This window comes from Pseudorca crassidens, chromosome 7 (genome assembly GCF_039906515.1).
Source record: "Pseudorca crassidens isolate mPseCra1 chromosome 7, mPseCra1.hap1, whole genome shotgun sequence".
In the NCBI taxonomy this organism is placed as follows: Eukaryota; Metazoa; Chordata; class Mammalia; order Artiodactyla; family Delphinidae; genus Pseudorca; species Pseudorca crassidens.
In genome coordinates this window covers 49,519,642-49,539,539 of record NC_090302.1, presented here as the reverse complement: position 1 = coordinate 49,539,539, position 19,898 = coordinate 49,519,642, and the positions used below count along the sequence as shown (strand labels likewise).

Genomic DNA, 19,898 nt, shown 5'->3' with positions numbered 1-19,898 from the left:
GAAAATATGTGCATTACATAATTTTCATTCAGACATGAGTTACAGTGCTGTTGGCTGTGAATTCAGTGTTAGTGAGTCAACAAGATATATTAAACAAGATGTCTTTAAACAAAAGCGCACATAAAACCGGGTCATGTATTAATTGGTTGTTGAAAGTGTGACCAGAGGCTCACAGGAACCTAATCTTGTATTTCCCCTAGGAGCAATGATTCAGTATTTGCTAATTGTTTGTGACTTTATAGAACATAACAACCTTGAATAATGAGAATCAGTTGTAAGATTTGAGAAGCACTTGCATTTCTCTGAGCTGGCTGTGCTACTGGCATCCTTGTTTTCCTTCTGTATTCAACCAGTCACCAAGGTCTGTCCTAGAAAACTGCGTAAAGTTCAAATTGTGTAAACTTCCAAATGAATAAATGTCATTGACCATTTTGTTTTTATGCATTCTGGTCATAATTTTTTGCTTTCTATTGAGTTATTTTATTATATATTAAAAATTTATTGAATTTTAACCTTTTATTAGTGGTTATTTAATCAATGAATGCCTACTATCTAAAATACACCATTTGGGTGGCCTCCCAACTGAGTATTTGATCAGCTAAGGGACTGTGCCTATAGGTTTGCAAAATAGAATTTAACTGGGAGAAATTCTGAGGTACCTCTGCTTATACAGTAAACATTTGGATAATTCCTGTGTTACTCTTTATGTGGAATGTAATACCACATTGAAGTCTGTTTGACTTCACTATACATATTAAAAACAGTTGTGTATAATAGACATGATAAAGTGAAATACCCAGAATGGTTGTTAGAGATATTTCTGGTCCATTATTGGATAAGAGGTTGCCTAGGAACCATGTCTTCCTTGTAGCTGGAGTGGTGGATAGAGAGCCATATTACCTGCATCACACCTTGATGCTTCTGAGTGAGAAAGACCTTTTCTAGAAATTATCTTTCTCTATTCATTCCTACAGCATTTATGGAGCTATATCATCAGATGTTTCCATCGGGAATTATGAGTCAAGGGGAAATTTTCTCTTAGGATATTTTCCCACTCACTGGAATAATGGAATACTAAGAACCAGAACAACTACATTTGCCCTTAATAAATTCTCTGGTGTAAGGCTAGTTCTTATTTATTTATTTATTTATTTATTCTCATCTCTTCTACCTTGGCCAAATTGACATCTGTTAATAACTGATGAGCCAGAAAATTCGTTCGAGTTTCCATGAAACAGTTCACGCTCTGGTCTCCATGGTGACACTTAAGAGTTTTAAGGACTTAGCTTAATTTTATATATTTGTAATTTCAATTACTTCTCTCTCCTACCTAAGCCCAAAGTTAAAGAGCCTGGGCATTTTACTGTCCTCCCCCAACGCTGTCTGCATTATAGGAAGAAAACAGAAAGAGAAAGGGGAAAAAGGAAGTAAAATTAAAATCCGGTGATAATTGTGGGGTAGGGAACTTGATAGTTTTAAAGATTTTTACAGAAAATCATTTGGGCTGGAGAAAGAAATTAAAGAGCTTTCTATGATGCTCTTCAGACTTATACCCTATTGTGCTCTTTGAACAGGGAGTTCATATGTATTCAAGGTACTCCACATTCAGAGGAGAATCCAGTTTCAAGGCACTAGGCTATCATTAGTATACTTATTAGAAAACAGAGATGAATTTTCTGATTTGCTGTATGTTCGTCCTGTAAATACAGCAGTTTTCTCAGGGACTAACCTGGAAGTATTTAGAGTCCTTCACACCACTAAGGACCAAGCTACAGTTACATAGATCTTCTCTAGCCAGCAATCCCATCTTCTCACATCTCCAACGCACAATCAGGATAAAAAGGCAAAGAAAATAAGAAAGCCCTTTAGTAACCGCATGTTGCAGCCTGCCTCTGTTGAAATCCATACATGCTTCCCCTTCCAGCAAGCCTCCATCCTTCTATTTTAACAACTTAAGCCCTCAATCGAAAGCTTTTAACTCTTATTTTGTGCATTTTAAATATTTGGTTATGTGGAAAGGAGAGAGAAGAGACTTTAAAGAAGCTTTTTTGGTTAGTAATGAGAAGTGAGAAGAGCAAGCCTTGGGGCAAGGGATAAGAACACCGTGGGTGCTCAAATAATGTTTATCAAAGAAATTAACAAATGAATGGAGAGAAAGGACACACACACAAACACAAAAGGCACTGCAGGCTGGGTGCCTCTTTTTTCATGCTTTAAGAAGACCTTGAGGTAAGGACTACAGGATAATGCAAATCTGTAATAAAGCCAGAGCTGATTTTCACAGCCCTGATCCTTTTTTAAAAAAATTTTATTGAAGTATAGTTGATTTACAATGTTGTGTTAATTTCTGCTGTACAGCAAAATGACTCGGTTATACATATATATATTCTTTTTCAAATTCTTTTCCATTATAATTTATTACAGGATATTGAATATAGTTCCCTGTGCTACACAGTAGGACCTTGTTGTTTATCCATCCTATATATATTAGTTTGCATCTGCTAATCCCAAACTCCCAATCCTTCCTTCTCCCAGTGTCCTCTCCCTTGGCAACCACAAGTCTGTACTCTGTCTGTGAGTCCGTTTCTGTTTCGTAGATATGTTCATTTGCGTCATATTTTAGAGTCCATGTATAAGAGATATCATATGGTATTTGTCTTTCTTTTTCTGACTTACTTGGCTTGGTATGATAATCTCTAGGTCCATCCATGTTTCTGCAAATACACAGCCCTGATCCTGATACAACAGGATGACATTGAAGCATGTTTGGTCACCTCTGTATAGGTGAATTTAGAGGGGTATAAATCATTAGGCTTCCGATTAGAATGGTAAAGAATTTAAAAATGGGAGCTAAGCTCATGTTCTTCCTAGATGCGGTACATGACTTACTAGAGACTGACGGGTACTTAGGAAATTTTGAGTTAAATAGGGACAAATGGTATTCACACTTTAAAGAGACATCTTAATTTCTTAACTCATACTTTAAAAAACATTGTAAATTATAATACTGTGTGACCATTTAAGATGATGTGATAGTAGACCAAAGACATGGAAATATATTTACTATCTGGTCAGTAGCAGAATTAGAAATTTGCATTCAAGTCAGATGCATATATAAAATTTGTTTTCTAAAACTGATCCTCATGGTTTTTCAACTGTTAATTACCAGAGAAAAGTTCAAACATGCCAATTGAAGGGTTTCTCTGTCTCTTTGAGTTTAAACAGTTTGTTTTGGGTTAAAATAGTCTCTTTCAGAACAGTGCCCACTCTTCTGAATCCTACCTCATCCACCCTCTCCTTTTCCTAGTGGTGTGTGTGTGCATAAGGGACTGAAGTTATATGACATTTGGGGGATGGGGGAGTGAGGCTCCCAGATCTGCATGTGGGTCCTTATTCTTGTTCACCTTATCCTTTATCCAACTTCTGTGCCTGCTGCTGGTGAACTTTTGACTAATCCACTTGGTTTGTTAAAGACCTGAGGTCCTGCTTTCAGACTCATTTCCATTTTGGCTCTCCTTAGGACTGTAGATCCTTAAGTCATGCTCATCCTCTCCTGGCCCCTGACTTAGGCTGGTGGTAGCCACTGTGGTAGGGGCACCTCATCCCTGAACATGGTGGCCCCGTGGCTGGCCCACTGACACTCAATTCAGCTTTCATCAAATGCCCCGCAGAGAGGGTGTGCGTATGCTGTGGTTTGCCCAGTGGAGTTTACTCCCATTGGCCTGAGATTTATTAAAAGCCCTTCTCTCATTTTTTAAAGTGATCTTCTTTACAAAATAAATGATAGGGTCACCCTACTTATGCCGTGTTTGGGAGCTTCTGGATCTGGTTGTTAATAGAAGTTTGAGAAATTTAGACATTTTACTTCTTAGCAGGTCCTGACTTTCAAGAAAAACATCACTCAGGACTAAAAAATTTTATTGTTAGTCAGAAGTTAATCACCAGCACTTTATTTTTCTTCATATTCCTGGCAAAACAGTCCTATATCTTCCCAAGGCAAATGTAGATGCCTCTGATTTATTAGAACAAAGGTTATTTTAAAGAGTTAAGCAAAGAAAAGTGCAAAGATTAATATTTGAAAATATAATCTCACTTTAAGTAAGTAAAAAAAGGAACAGCATGTTATGAATTCTTTTGATAAAAATATATGTCTGTATGTATTGAAAAGAGACTGAAAGGATATTTACCATGTAACACAAAATATTTATTACTGGATGGTGGATTTATGGACTATTTGTCATTTTCTTTTTTCCTCTTTGCCACTTTTACATTTTCCATAATGAATGTGTATTATTTCAAGTAAAATTACTTGAAAACTTTGATATCACTTTCTACAGCTCTTCCCCTGAAGCAAACATTCTCTAAATGATCAGGATTTAAACAGAATACTTCATCTCTTTCAGAGTCTGAGTCATTCTTCATGGTTTATTATGAGTCTTTTTTAAATATCTTTTTAATTGCTAGTTTATGTTGGGTAAAAAGGATGATGCTATTCACATTCATTTGGTTTAACCACGCTTTCATTCTTGTCTATGTTCTATAATGGTAGATCCTATGCCATGGTTATTTTTAATCTAGTGCTACATTCTTATTCCTCAACATACACACATATCCACAAATGCTTTTGAATGTAGTAGTTTTGCGGGGGGGAGCACCTTATTTTCTATTTTTCAGGATGATGCAGGACATTCTACATCCTTTTGTCATGACTGTGTTTTTCTTTCAATGCTATTCTCTTTAATGAAATCCCAACCAAATTCATTTTCTGAAAACCAGTGGTTATAAAATTGTGCCTTGACCTTTTCGTGAGGTTTTGCTCAATTTAACTGGTGGCCAAAATAAAACAGCTTTACTTGCAAGATAACCCTTGCTCTGCAAGGCAGAGTATTGTAGGACAGGCATTTCCTCATGTGGGTGCACTTGGGTTAGGAAAGATCATTGCTGTATACAAGTACCTCTGCCTGAGCCAACTCCCTATGTGTCCTTGAGACCATCTCTCTCCTGGGCAACAGGAGTCACCAGAGGCTTGTCATAATGCTACTGTAGTCTTCCTCACAGATAGTCACAAGTGCTTTTTCATCAGCTTTCTTTCTCTTACTGATGATCCTTTTCTAGGTAAGGATGTAAGGAGTGAAGGAGGAGGTAAGAAGAATGTGGGGCTTGGTGACATTTTGATAAGGAGAGTTTCAGTCTATGGACACAGGATACCCAGGCTCAGGGCTCAAGGTTTTCAATAGCACTAGAATTAGCACTGTCAGATAAACTTCTCTTAGTTGGCCTTGGAAGCCACCCCATCGGTACTATTTTCTGTGTGTACTGATCAGGCTTCTTTTGATTGCAGTTGACAGATACTCGGCTTGCACTAGCCTAAGGAAGCAAGAAAATGAATTAGTTCATGATATTCATGGAATGGTTGATCACTAGATAAGAAGGAGGGCACAGGTGCAGCTTGACCTCAGGAACAACAGGCATAAGGGATGCTAGTGCATCTGGGTCTTGCTTCATTTCTTCTCTCTCTTCCTCATTGTGTTTGCCTCATCTTATCATTGAAGACTATAGGAAACATGGCTGCTGTGGTTCAGGAATTTATAACTTACATCTTCATCCACCAAAAATGTTGTTTTTAAGGTATTTTCAGTTCTGAATTTAAAAATTCCAGGTCAGATGTCCATTTCTGGGCCAAGTATTTGTTTGGGGTCATCTGACTGGGCAAGGTTTGGTGGAAAATGACAGCTTTCCAATAGCCATGGGGCAAAATGGACATATCCAGGAGAAAGAAGGAGAGCTAGGCTGATAATCCTATAGACATCTACTATATCCCATCCTATCCTATAGATATCTGCTATATCCTATAAAGAGCTACTACAGTGTAGAATGAATTCCAATTTCCAAATACCCAATTTTATAGCAAAAGTTTAAAATACGGAGTTGAGGAGACGGGAGTTGAGGAGACTTGCTGGGCAATTACTATGCACTGTGATACGTGCTAGGATTGGGGTAAGCAGAGCTCTCTGGGGACATCCAAGAGGAGCACACAGACTATTAGACCAGGAAAAGTTTTCTAGAGGAGGTTGTCCTAGCTCCTACGATTCACATGAAGAACTAAAGATGGCACATTAGTTAGTTTTCAACTGAGGGCATTACTGTTCCTTCCCCCAGAGTGTTTGAAAATATGTGTGCATTTTTGATTGCACAATGACTGATAACTAGTGATGTCAAGTGTGTGATTGCAAGAATTGTGACTCCTATTCCTGGGGTGGCCACAGCATCTTAATAGCATTTATCCATCTATCTATATGATGCCCAAGTTACATATCCATAAACCTACAGTCATATGGGTAGGGACAACAGATATACGTTAGCTAGTTTGCATATGGCCATTCAGAGCAAGGGTGTGATCAGCAAAGTCTCTGAAAGATCTTCACAGAAAAGGAATTCCCTACTCGTATAAGAATCCTGAGCTTTCAGAGCTCATTGGCACCTGCTCTCTTTGTAGGGGTGCATGCCAACAAAGCAACCAAATTTTCATTGCAGGCAATCTAGAGGTTAAGATATTGTGGGCTTCTACCTAGACCTTAAAATAATAAGTATGTGTGTTGTATGAATTAGAAGAATTTCATCTAGATAAATTACATTTTACTTACGGGAATTTTTTGGTATTTTAAAACAATCCTGTAATAAATATAAATAGTTGGGAAAGACCCCTTCAGCTTGGTTTACACTTATGTCAAAGTGAGTATAGTGAATGTAATGTGATTTATTATAGGTGTTATTGACACCACCAATGCCTGTGTACCTCTGACAAGTGAGCAGCTCAAGGCAGTTCAAATGTCCTGCTAGACATTCAGGCACAGATAAGAAATTTCCTCCCACAGTAAAACCATCTGGACCTAGTACTGTTTCAGGTGGTAGCTCTTTTTTCCTTTGACAGCTTCTCTATTTCTTCTTTGGAAATTGTGTGTTTAGACTTTTTGTCTCTACTGAGAACAATTGTAAATTGTTTTTTTTAGAAAGTTGTGTGTGCTGTCTAGTTTTCCAAATATATTTACATCGAGTTATGGAAAGTAGTCTTTAATGATTTAAAATGTTTTCTTCTTTTGATGGTTATATCCTATTTTTATTAAGATATAGTTTACATTCTATACTATCACCCTTTTAAAGTGTATAATTCAAAGGCTTTTAGCATATTCATGGAGTTGTACATCCATCAACACAATTGATTTTAGAACAGTTTTATTAACCTTAAAAGAAATCCTCCTCCCTTTGCCCTCGAGCCCTAGACAACCACTAATCTACTTCCTGTCTCTACAGATTGGCCTATTCTGGACATTTCATGTGAATGGAGTCATATAATATATGTTCCTATGTATGGAATATTATTCTGTTTGTATCTCCCCCTGCCCTTTTCCTTGATTTTTTTAGATAGGAGTTTGTCTATTTTGCTTACTTATTCGTTTATTCTGTTTTCTAACTTATTTAATTTTGCTTTTATTTTGAATTATTCTATCATTCTGATTTCTTTTGGCTTACTTGTGCTTTTTAATATTTTTGAATTAGATATTTCACTTATTTATTTTCATTGTTTCTGTTCTATTGATATAAGTACTTAAAACTTGAATTTTTCTCTGGGTTCTACTTTAGCTATATCCTATGGATTCTTATAAGTGGTATTTCTATTTATTGGTATTTTTGAGAAATTCAACAATTTGTATTGATCTTTGATTAAAGAGTTGTTTGATAAAATGCTTACATATTTCCAGATTGAAGAAGGATCTCTTTTTAAATGTGTTATGAATTTCTAGTTTTATTGTATTACCATTTATATCTTTCAAACATATTGAAATATTTTTTCTTAATTTTTATGAAAGTTCCACGTGCACTTGAAGTTGTGTTCTTTAGGCAGGTCACCAAATATTGGTTTTACTCTTTCCACATGCAGACCAATTATGTTTACCCATTTACCCAAGGAAAATGACCCAAATTCTATCTAGTCATAGGTCAGAAGTCCAAGATCTCCATATGTTATGCTATTGTTTTTCTACCAAGTCTAGTGTGGCTCTACTTGGTTCAAAAATCTATAAAGCAGGAAATTTTTCTGCTTGGTCTCCATATAACCAATATAAAGTGGCGGGACAGAGACAAGGTAACTGTAATAAGCACTCCGATTCAGAAAGAGGAAGGATGGAAAGGGCAGTCATTTGTCTATGGTCCTTAAATCCTGTCAGGCAGACATTGTTAGGGAGTCCTACATTGGTGTCAGAAATGTTCTTTGCTTAGACCCTGATTCTGTTTTCTGGCAGCATACTTTTCCCATTGTTCTTTATGGCCCTTGGCTCTGCCCTGTGTATCATCTTTTCTTTTCCAATATTCTCTTTGACCACACCTGCAATGAATGTTGTAGAATATGCCCTTCTATGGGTTGTTTTGCTTTTTCAGTTCACCTTTTGTTCCCAGAAGTTTGGGGGCCAAAAATTATTTTAAGTATTGAACAGTTAAAGGATTTTTAAATGCACACCCCTGGCTTACTTGGAAGTACAATTCTTTAAAGCTTAGGAAGTTTCTTACATGTTTGAATCCAGTTAGTTCCAGCTGCTGGTAACCTCATTCTCAATTCTTTCTAGACAAAGTGCTCAGACTTGCTATATTTCTTTACTTTTTATCCTTGTAATACCTTGACTGTCACTTTGATACTATTGTAGTTACAGAAATCAGAGACCCTGGGAATTTTTTTTTGACTCTCTCCTTAAGCATATGCTTGCTCCAATGCAACTTAACTCACTGGGAGGGTCTAACAATAGGATGAACTTTGCTGCCAGGCAAAGCTTTAATGGAATTTTGTCTTGAAAAAGTCTTTTTCAGTTTTCTCTCTTTTTGAGATCTCTCTGTTTGAGATCTAAAAGTTGTTGGCCCTTTTAACATTTCAAGGCTCAAAATTTCTGGAATCTCTCATTTCCTTCTATCTTCTTGTAAACTAGACAATTTCCTGAATTTATCTCTCTCTCTTTTTAGAATACTTTGGCAAAACCAATTATCAGTAGCTATTTGCATGTAGAACTAACAACTGTCTTCCAGTCTTTTCCCAATCTCACTAGATACCTGGTTTGACTCTTAACCTACTGAGGCTATCAAATGTTTGACCTCTCCAGCCTCTGATACCACCTTCCTATTGTCTTTGCCTGGTCTTTAGCCAGTGCCATGTATTTTAGATTTTTGCTATAATAACACCTACCCCACTTCTGGTACTTATTTTTGTGTTAGAATAGGCTAGGCTTAATCTGTGTTAACAAACAGCTCCAAAAATCTCAGTGGCCTAACACATAAAGATTTGCTTCCTGCTCACACAGAGTCTGCTTTAGGTTTTTGGTGGAGGGTAGGCACTCCTCCACATAGATACTCTGGGACTCAGGTTGACTGAGGCTCCACCATCTAGAAAGTCATCAATTGCTCTGGCAGGGGAAAAAAAGAGTTGAGAATTACATGAGAGCTTTCACTGTCTTAGCCCAGAAATGACATATATCATTTCTGCTCATTTTTATTTTATTGGCCAGAGCTAGTCACATGGCTTCACTAAATGCAAGGGAGCTGGGAATTTAACCTCTTATATTCCCAGTAAAAAGGAGAAATTGTATTGGCAAGCATAATATCTATCACATATGGAAGACTTCCTTGTAAAACTCCCCTCCTAGGTTAGCTCCAGGGCTAGACTTCAGTCCCTCTAGCCCCTGAAGCCATTGCTCCTGTGCAACATTAGCAAATATCCCAAGGGCATCAGCAGAGTTGGTGTTTTAAAGTTCTATTTACCCCTTTGGTTACAGGCTTTCATCCAAAAATTGGCCTGGAAATTCCCCACTGGATTTTCAGCTCTTAAATACTTATAATGTGTCAAAATGTAAATATATATATATTCTAGCATTTTCCATTGTTTTCAGTGAAAGAGTTTATCTGCATAACTGTGGGAATGTAGTTTGGCTGGTGCTCTGAGAGCTCCTGCTTCTGGGCAATCTCACTACTGAGATTTCTTCCTATATCCTCTTTCTTGTCTCTGCTTCTTCCACTTGTCTTCAGCTGGATTTTGGCTGCTTAAAGTAACACTTGCACATGATGTAATCTAGGGATTATACAATAACTTCGCTAAAAATTAGTTTTCTTTTAATTTTTCCATTTCCTTTGCTGCTTTTGAATGATTTCTAGGAAGAAATGGAAAAAGTGCTCATTTGTGTAGCTATGTTCATAATGGAAGACTGTTTTAACCATAGATACTATTTATGAAGAAAGGCTTTTTCATTTGTTTCTAGTGTGAATGAAATGAATTGCTTTGAAACTACAGAACCTTGTATTATCTACTCAGTATGCATTGCCCATGGATTCATGGAAATGTGCATTAAAATGTCCTTAAGCTCACATAATATAATCATTTGATGTTATTCTAGAGTAATTAATTCAAATTATCTAAGCTGGTAATATTAAGACTATAGGGATAGGCGTTTATGCAGGTAATCAGGCATTTGTTTCTTGTTTTGCAGGGGCCAAATTGGTCTCCATGCCATTCATGCCAATATACTGTCAAGGTGTTCTTTGGATAACAGTAATTACTGTTATATAATACACTTTAAAAACTCGGTCTCTTTTTAGTCCTACTGTTCCACCACCCAGAGTGTCTATGCCCAGCCAATGTAAGCTGTTTCTGGAGCGGAGATCAAAGGAACCATAAGAAGTTTCCTAGGATCTTAAGATAATTGAGATCCAGTAATCAAAACATAGGGTAACAGAATGTCCCAATCCTGATTTGACCAGGACAATCCTGGTTTCACCACTCCCAGTGTACCTAGTACCTAATTCCCCTCTCACAGTGTCCCAGGTGGGATAATCAATTATAGTGTCACCCCATTTAATACATGTTCCTCCAGCTGTTTTCAAAGTCATGTGTTTGGCAGTTAATCATACTGACAACATTTATTTAACGTTTCAACTGTTAAGATAGACAGGCTCCTATGCTGTATTCCTCTTGTTTACTCCCAATATTCTCCATAGGGCTTCCTGTTTTTGAAGAGTTTCTTATGAAAAAAAATTCATAATAATGATGGGTCTTATTTACATGCCGTTCAATATATGTTGAGTGAAGAAAATAACTTCACTTACCTGTTTCGGTCGAATATTTTTCTTTTGAGTGCAGTTTAGGTTTCAAATTGTGTGGTTTCATAGTTGTAGATGCACAGATTGCATACAGCATGAAACACATTGAAAAACAGTGTCCCTCTTCATAAGTCTGAAATGTCACCATTTCTCCCAAAGACGTAAGATTTTCTTTATGACTCTTGCAAATACACCCGAAAGTCTTCATTTGTCAGTTTGATAAATGTGCCGCCAAATAGCACTATCTTGGCATATAAATCATTTGCCTGTGAAATTTTTAAAGAGGATTGTCAAATATTTCTTTGTAGTCTTTGATTCTATTGGTTTTAATGCTTCTAATGTGTCAGGAAATATAGCTGACTCTCTGGGGTAATTTTCTCTTAAAGTCCTAGATAGCAGACGATTATAAAACCTAATGGAAAAGGTATCTTTCTCTTCTCATTTGGCTTAGATTTACATCAGAAAATAACAATAGCTGACACAGTAGTTTTGAACTACATTAATAATTCTAAAATTTAATATATTCTGTCATCTGGAGTCTTAACTAAACATAATTTTTTTTTTTTTTTTTTGCGGTACGCGTGCTTCTGACTGTTGTGGCCTCTCCTGTTGCGGAGCACAGGCTCCGGACGCACAGGCTCAGCCACCATGGCTCACGGGCCCAGCCGCTCCGCGGCATGTGGGATCTTCCCAGACCGGGACACAAACCCGTGTCCCCTGCATCAGCAGGCAGACTCTCAACCGCTGCGCCACCAGGGAAGCCCAACTAAACATAATTTTAACATCTTTGAAATTCACAAAGAAAATGTGTCTCTTGTCAAGTAACCAGAAACCAGAATTCAGCTCGATTTTCATTGTTCACATATCAGATATTGCTTGGATCCACACCCCCTTTGCAATCAGTGTCATGCATATGTATGCTGAGAGTTTTCCCATTCAGCAAGCAGATTTATAATTCCTCTAGAGACAAGTTTTTGTTGCAAAGAACTAGCATCTCTATATGCATAATCACTCCTTTTTCATGTGTGCTTTTGTAGAGTACGCTGGGATGCTCTTTATTTTTATGGACACATTTGAAAGCCATTGCTTTCAGCATTTATATTAAGGTGACAGTAACAAAACGTAAGAAATTCAATCAATCAATCATTTAAGATTTAATGAGCATTTACAACGTGTTAGTCTTTGTTAGGCACTGAGATCACAAAGATGAGTAAAAAGTGATCCCTGTGTCTAAACATTCTTAGTCTAATGAAAAGGAAGATTCATTAATGGACAATTATTTTAAAATGTGAAAGGTGGAGAAGTGATAAAGATAATGGTTTCTTTGCAAATCCCCACTTTGCTTCCCCCACTTAGTCTTGGGACCACAGAAACTGTAGAGAGTAGCTTGGTCTCCTCTTCTGCAAGGATAACCCTGTCGTCTAACCGCACCTGTCCTCCTCTGGGAACTGGACCACGATGGCTTGGGGCAGCCTGAGGGGAGCTGCAGATCCCTATCTGAGTATGCTCTGGAGTTGTTTGTTTAGTCCTCCAACTCACTTAAGGATTTATATGTGTTCAGTCAAGGGGAACTTACAGATTTGATTTGATGTGAAATCATCCAACTCTTATGGTAGGAAACTCAAGCTCCCAAAGGACCCCAGATACAGATCCAGAAAGTGCTTTTCACAAGGCTTTACGTGGGACTATGTTAGGCTGGAGGAGACAGGAAATTCAGGATCTAGAGTGTTCAGGTGATTGTAGGATGGGTGGTGGGGAGTTGTCTAGAATGGGACCTGCCCATGCTATCTTTGCCCTACTAGATTCTATTGACCTTAATCCTCTCTGAATCAGTCCAAGTGGCATTTTTGACAGCAGGGTCCTGGTTCCAAGCTCCTTTTTATACAATTGACAGGTCTGATCCTGTCCTGTCAGCCTTTGCCCCATTTGTAATTCTATTCATATTCATACTATTTCTCCCACAGTAGAGTAGAGAAAGCAAATTTCCTTTCTTGTAATTAAGGATGTCTTACGTAAAGATTTCTCGTATAAAGAAATAGCCACAGCATTTAGCTTTGGGCTTGATAGAGCAAAGTCCTCAGCAGAAGCAAGGCTGATTGTCAAGGAAGATTCTGGCCCTGCTGGTAGGAGGCCCTGGAGGCTCTCCTCCCAGCAAGAATGTCAGCCTGTGTCTGCACACCTGACATCAAAAACACAGCTCTCCCTTCAGTTAGTAGCACAGAATACCTATATTCAAGCTGCTTTAGCCTTGAACTGACTGCTGCTGTCAAATTCATATCTGGGGAAAATTAATATCTGCAGATCCAGTCTGTAGACTAGACCAGTGCTGGTCAATAATGACCTTTTTTACTAATCCAAAGTGATGTACAAACTGTAAAGACAGCGTAGCAATGTAGCAAGGTTTTCATATAGCTAAATTTATTCAGCTTAAAAGACTCTAAGATTGTTTTTACTTATCTTTGGTGTTAAAAGTCTCCTTATTAAAGGTGATAGATGGTTATTTTATTTTTAATGTTCCTGTCAAGACAAAATGTTGGCAATTTTAGGTTGGTTTTACAAATTTCAGTGTAAAGTTTTGCTACTCCATGAAATGCTAAGGTTTGGGGACCACTGATCTAAGAATCTGGTACACAGTCATTCTCTAGAGCTTTCTCAACCTTGGTACTTTTGACATTTTGCATCAGATATTTCTTTGTTGTGGTGGGCTGTCCTGTGCACTGTAGGATGTTCAGCAGCATTGCTGGCCTCCACCCACTAGATGCCAGCAACAACCCACCCCACCCAGATGCAACAACTAAAAATGTCTCCAGACACTGGCAAACTCTCAGGGTGGATTGTAATGGTATATAGGTGGGGTCTGTTATCAATAAGTTTGAAAGTTACTGTTCTAGAGACATTGTAAATTTTATATCATTATATTCATTATTTTCCCGTAAAGAATTTTTATTGCAGTAAATGAGAAGTCATGGCAACCATAAATAAATGCAGGTAGCAAGGCAAACAAGGCTATATAAAGTGTATGTATGTGTATATATATATATATATATATATATATATATATAAATAACACCTAGATTATTTTTATTTTTGTGTGTATATATATATATATATATATATTTGTCTTACAAAGATGCTATAAAACTTAATTGGTATTGACAAAGTATTTAAGAATACCCAACAAAGCATATTTTAGATAGACACAATATTATTACATATAATAATATTTGCATTTTTATGTCACTTTTCACTTGAGACTCTCAATCAATTGATTTGTCCTCAGTGTATGATTCTCAGTTCATCTCGGGGAAACTGAGGCACAAGCCAATGTTCAACTGACATAATAAAGTCAGGGAATAATTAGGCCTCCCGTTTCCTTTATAATATGCGAATCATTTTTACTGTTATTATATGTAGCAAATACATATTTAGGATATAGTAAATATATATTTTAACATTTTTTATATATTTTATAATTTTTTAAACATGTATGTTTATTTTTGCTAGGCTGGCAGCCTCTGTGAAGTAGGGACAGGTCTTCAGCTGTGTATCTCTCAGAGCCTGCAGGCTGTGGGCACATCATTTGTGGGCAGCTAGCAGGCATTAGGGAATGCCAACTGCATTAGCTCAGTCCTCCAAAGTTTCATTATAGATTCATGTTTTAATGCTGGGCTTTTGGCTGTTATCTGAGATTGCGGTGAGAAAAGGAACATAACTGAATTTTTTGTAATAATCTAGTTATAATACAACTTAAAATACATGATGGTATAATCAGGCTGCATTCTGACTTTCATGGACACTAATTATCTTTGCCTCCAATTCCTCCAATAAAAAAAAGTTTAAAATGATAGTTTATGACTGCTTTGGTATAAAGATGGATATAATTCAAACTGGATTATATTCTTTTTTTCTGATTTAAAAATGATTAAAACACTCTCCTGGGCCCCTAAAAGTATCACAAGCCCTGGGCACTGTGCCTACAGTGCCTAAAAAAGAGGTGGGGGAGTAGCATGGACATATATACACTACCAAATGTAAAATAGATAGCTAGTGGGAAGCAGCCGCATAGCACAGGGAGATCAGCTTGGTGCTTTGTGACCACCTAGAGGGGTGGGATAGGGAGGGTGGGAGGGAGACTCAAGAGAGAGGAGATATGGAGATATATGTATATGTACAGCTGATTCACTTTGTTATACAGCAGAAACTAACACACCACTGTAAAGCAATTATACTCCAATAAAGATGTTTAAAAAAAAAAAAAAAAGAGGTGGGCCCTGGAAATAATACATTGAAATGTTAACTGGTGCTTTGCCCCTTCATTCCTATGCTCCTAGGGAGGTGTTCTGGTTTTATTACCTCAGGGAAGAATGACCCAGCAGGCAGCAAAAGAGCCAAATTCTTGGCTTTGGAGTTCAAAAGCTTAGGTTTTAGGATTACACCATAGATTTGGAAGAACAGATGAAGAGCTGGGCTGCCCTCTCCCACAGTAGATGAAGAGTTCATGGACTGAAGATGGAGGAGGCCAGAGAAGTTGAGAGCATGTGGATTTGTCTGGTATTTAAGAATACCCAACAAAGCATATTTTAGATAGACACAATAATATTACACATATGTCTTATTTTAGACATGTCTTATTTTAGAATTTATTCCGAAAATAGCTACTTCGGTTGTGGGCCACTTCATCTCCTTTTTCCTTTCCTATCCCCAAATCCCTCCTTTATTATTATCCAACCACCCTTTCAGTCAAGACGTTCAGAATATTTTTTTACTCTTTCTTCTACATGTTTTAAGAACTGTTTTTCCTTTAGACCCTCTTTCGGAGCAGGAAGCACTGTTATAAATCCATATGAGTAAATATTTTGCTCTCGTTTTGAAAAAAAACTGTAATTAAAATTCATGGTAGAAAAATTTCTAAAGTGGTAAGTTGCCTTTCTAATATACTACATGTCTTATTTTAGAATTTATTTCAGTAACTAATCTACATTATTAAATAAGATTCACTTCATTGAAGTCACTGAATAATTACTGTGTTGGATAAGTATTGTTTTCGTGATACTATTAGTTTTATCACATGTGCTAAATTGTTTTTAGGAAGTAGCCTCAGCATTACTTGAAAAGAGATGGGAAATACATGTCCCAAATCCAGTAAATTTATTATTAGAACAAGGTCACAAATATAGTAAATTTTCATTGCATAATTTTTACAATGTTCAAATGCAATACCTGATAAATAAGCTTTATCCCTTAACAGATTCTCATTTTTTTCTTAAGGCACTGTGACAGAGAAACTTATCCCAAAGATTATGATATAGAGGGTCCTGAAGAAGTGAAAAAACTGTGTAATTCAACATATTGGCGACTTGGAACCAACGTACCCCCAGTAAGTAGTAGCTACTAATTTCTTTAAGTCCGGAATATTCCTCCTAGTAAAACATGAAAAAGTAGAGGGAGGAGCACTTTGTCAGTGCTCCTCATAGCTGTGTTAGTAACTTAGGCAGGTGACCTAGCCACTGTGTGCTTCAGTGACCTTACCTGTAAAATGGGTGCACTTCATAAGGTTATTGGAAAATTAAGTAAAATAAAGCAAAAAAGTGCTTAACTCAATGCCTGGCACATAGAAAGTACTCAAGAAATTATTATTATTGCTATGATGCTGTTGCTGCAGCTGCAACATCTTGCTAGATGTCTCCTCTAACCTTCACCATCACCCTGTGAAGTAGGTATTATTATCTCTATTTTACAACTGGGGAGAATCTCCTAGAGGTTAAGTGATTTACTCAAAGTCACCCAGCCAGGGAGTGGAAGAGTGAGAATCTGAACCCATCTCTTTGGGTTTCAGGTCTTTTGTACTTGTCTTAAGGGGATGGAATTGTGAGTAATTTAAACATGCTGTTATTATTCTCATAACATTTGTACAGCTAAGTTACAAAAGGAGTATCCATTGCATAGATACTTCCTATTTGAATTGCTGTGGGTTACTCCTTGGCTATTTAGGTGTCTGCTCAATCAGTGTGCAGGAACTCAACTCCCTAAAGAGTCTCAAATTGTGTCCTACAATGTCAAGAGTTTTGGGACTAGTTGAAGATTCAATTCAACCTTATAGGATGGCCTGGGGGCCTGAAGAGCTGATAATTTGACAAAGATGGATGTGAATGTGTTGAGAAGACTGTGTTTGTATATCATATTCTGCCCCAAAAGGCTGGGCTACTTTGAAAAAGGGTAAGCCTAGGAAGATCCATAATTCTACTTTGGGAATAGTTCTAGAAAATTCTGTGTTCTCCAGGGTGATGGGAATGAATTAGCTTAGCAGAGCCCATGCTGTTTCCTCCCTTCCTGTTATAGTTTACCATAGACAGAGAACAATAAGGATAGCCTGAAAAATGGGAATATATTATAAAAATACGGCTGCCTGGATGTGGAACGAGGACACTTACAGGAACCAAGATGGCTCTAAAGCAAGGCATTCTCTCTGTCTCTCTCTCTTCTCTCTATCTGACACACACACAGTCTCTCTTGGCGTCTCTGTTTCTCTCTGCTCTGTTCTCCTCTTGTCCCACAGCTTAAATCTCAGGGGCATTCTGATGGTTTCCTCAGTTTCAACCCTGCCCTGTTGCCTTTGCACCAGGCTGCCTAATTGGTCATTAGCCAGCACATTGATGGAGCTCTAGAGGCCAATGCCCAACTCAGAAAATAACCACTCTGCCCTGCTCTCCCAAACCCAGCTTACCCTTGCTTTCTTGAGCATGGTGAGGACAAGAACAAGTTGGGCAAGGCAGGCATTGCCTGGCATGCACTTAGCATCTTTGACTCTTAAAAACATTTATTTTTGATAAGTGAAAATCTTCTTGGTCTCTGGATTGTGGGAGGAAGTGAGATGAAGTGAAATATGAGGTGTAGGAACCTCAAATATTCATTCCTTATATTCCATGCATTGTAGCAGTTAAGCCTTAGTTTAATAGAGGATGTACAAATAATATTCACCTTCTTTATGACTTTCGTTCATAGTCATTGAAACCTTGTCGTTCCTCTACCAGGTTTACAGTGTGTATTAGATAGGAATGTTACTGAACCAAACTTGGGTCTGCTTCCCAACATTCAGCAAAGCCAAAATTCAGTTTGAAAATAGAGACAGGATTTTGAAAAAGGTGTGCTGTAAGTCTCATCTGCAAACCCCCTTGGGTTCCTCGTGAAGTTATAGATAAGAGGCTCTGGTGATCTGTCTGAAGCAGCAGAGCAGAAAGAGAGGAACTAGCTACATATACATGAGTGGTGGGGCAAGGATAAGTGAGTATTCAGGCCCAGATGTGGCTTTGGGGGATCAGATATGGGCCATGTAAAAGAGAAGGATGACAGGGAGCCATTTTAGAGCCTGCCCAAGAGCACCTCATGTAGGGATGGAAGAGGGATCGACTGTATTCCTATGGGCTAAGACAGGACATTTAAGTGCAGAAATTGGCATCCTGCATCACAGAACATACCATTGAATGTTCCCAGAAAGGCTCTCAGCTTCTATTAGAACACCCTAAGAAAGTCAGCTTTGAACGTCCTTCAGTGCCAGACAGGGTCAGACACAGACTCGTCCAGAGGAAACCAAAACAAGATTACATGTCCACTTTTCCTGCATTTGCTTCTGTCCTTCCTCATGTCCCCTCACCCTCATCTTAAACGCTCAAGGAGCCAGAATGAGTTGGTGTATAAGGAAGAAGTCCAAGGGGGACAATTGAGAAGAAGCCAACTGAAGCAGACCAGACTAAAACATGTCCAAGGTGGAGGAATGAGAATCTTTCATTTTAAATGAAGTTTTGGCTAGTACATGGGACTGGGTATTTTACTTACCTCAAAAAGGCTCTTCTTGAGACAGAAGTAGCAAGAAGGTTTTTATCAATATATTATCTGAGAGTGACCAGAAAAGTCCTGGAGCCTGTCCTATATTTCATCAAAGAGCATAGAAAAGAATAAGTCCCTCCAAGTAACTATGAATGGGCAGCGATGGAAGAAGAATAAATTTGTTTTCTAATTGTACCTACTTACAAGTCCCACTTGTTCAATGAGCCAGTTGCCCATTTGTGTGTAAAATAGAAGTCTGTTCACATCTCTCTATCCCCTTTCCTTTACTTTAGTTTCCTTCATAATACTTCAATGACTGGACATACTTAAGACTTTTTAGTTGTTAATTGTCTTTCTCCCCCTACTAGAATACAAGCTTCATGAGAGAAGGGACTTTGGTCTGTTTTGTTCTCTGCTGTATCTCCCGTTCCCAGAATGGTGTCTGACACATAGTTGGTGCTCAATAAATATTTGTGGAAGGAAGAAGGGAAAGAAGACTGTATTTAACAAACATGTATTGAGGTCCTGTTATTTTGTTAAGTGCTGGGATAAGAAATGTATGCCAAGTTACCATGCTGAGTGCTGGGGTAAGAAACATAATTCAAAGCAAGGTCGCTGTACATCAGGAATTCACAGGCTTATGTGGTTAATGGGTACCTACAACCACAGTGGCAGTGTGCATGATGGATGATGTGATACGGAGAAATAAGGATGCTGTGAGGGGCACTTGAACTGAAATGGATTGATGGGAGGGTCAAGGATGACTTCCTAGGGAATTCCCTGGTGGTCCAGTGGTTAGGACTCTGTGCTTTCACTGCCGAGGACCTGGGTTCACTCCCTGGTTGAGGAACTAAGATCCCACAAGCTGAGCGGTGGTACAGCCAAAAAAAAAAAAAAAGATGGCTTCCTAGTGGAGGTGACCACCGTGAAGCTCCTGAGGT

The 19,898-nt window shown here is 38.0% G+C and overlaps 1 protein-coding gene across 14 annotated transcripts in view; it reads left to right on the top strand.

The window, feature by feature from the left end:
• Positions 1-19,898, top strand: part of CFAP95 (cilia and flagella associated protein 95) — a 192,658-nt gene that overhangs the window by 43,755 nt on the left and 129,005 nt on the right. For all 14 annotated transcript variants that reach the window (XR_010945003.1, XR_010945002.1, XR_010945001.1 and 11 more), the window contains one exon: positions 16,402-16,510. Coding sequence is in view for 8 of the 14 variants with exons in the window: in XM_067744200.1 (XP_067600301.1) it covers positions 16,402-16,510 (109 nt within the window). In the remaining 6 variants the exon portion in view is untranslated. The remainder of the gene's footprint in view (positions 1-16,401; positions 16,511-19,898) is intronic.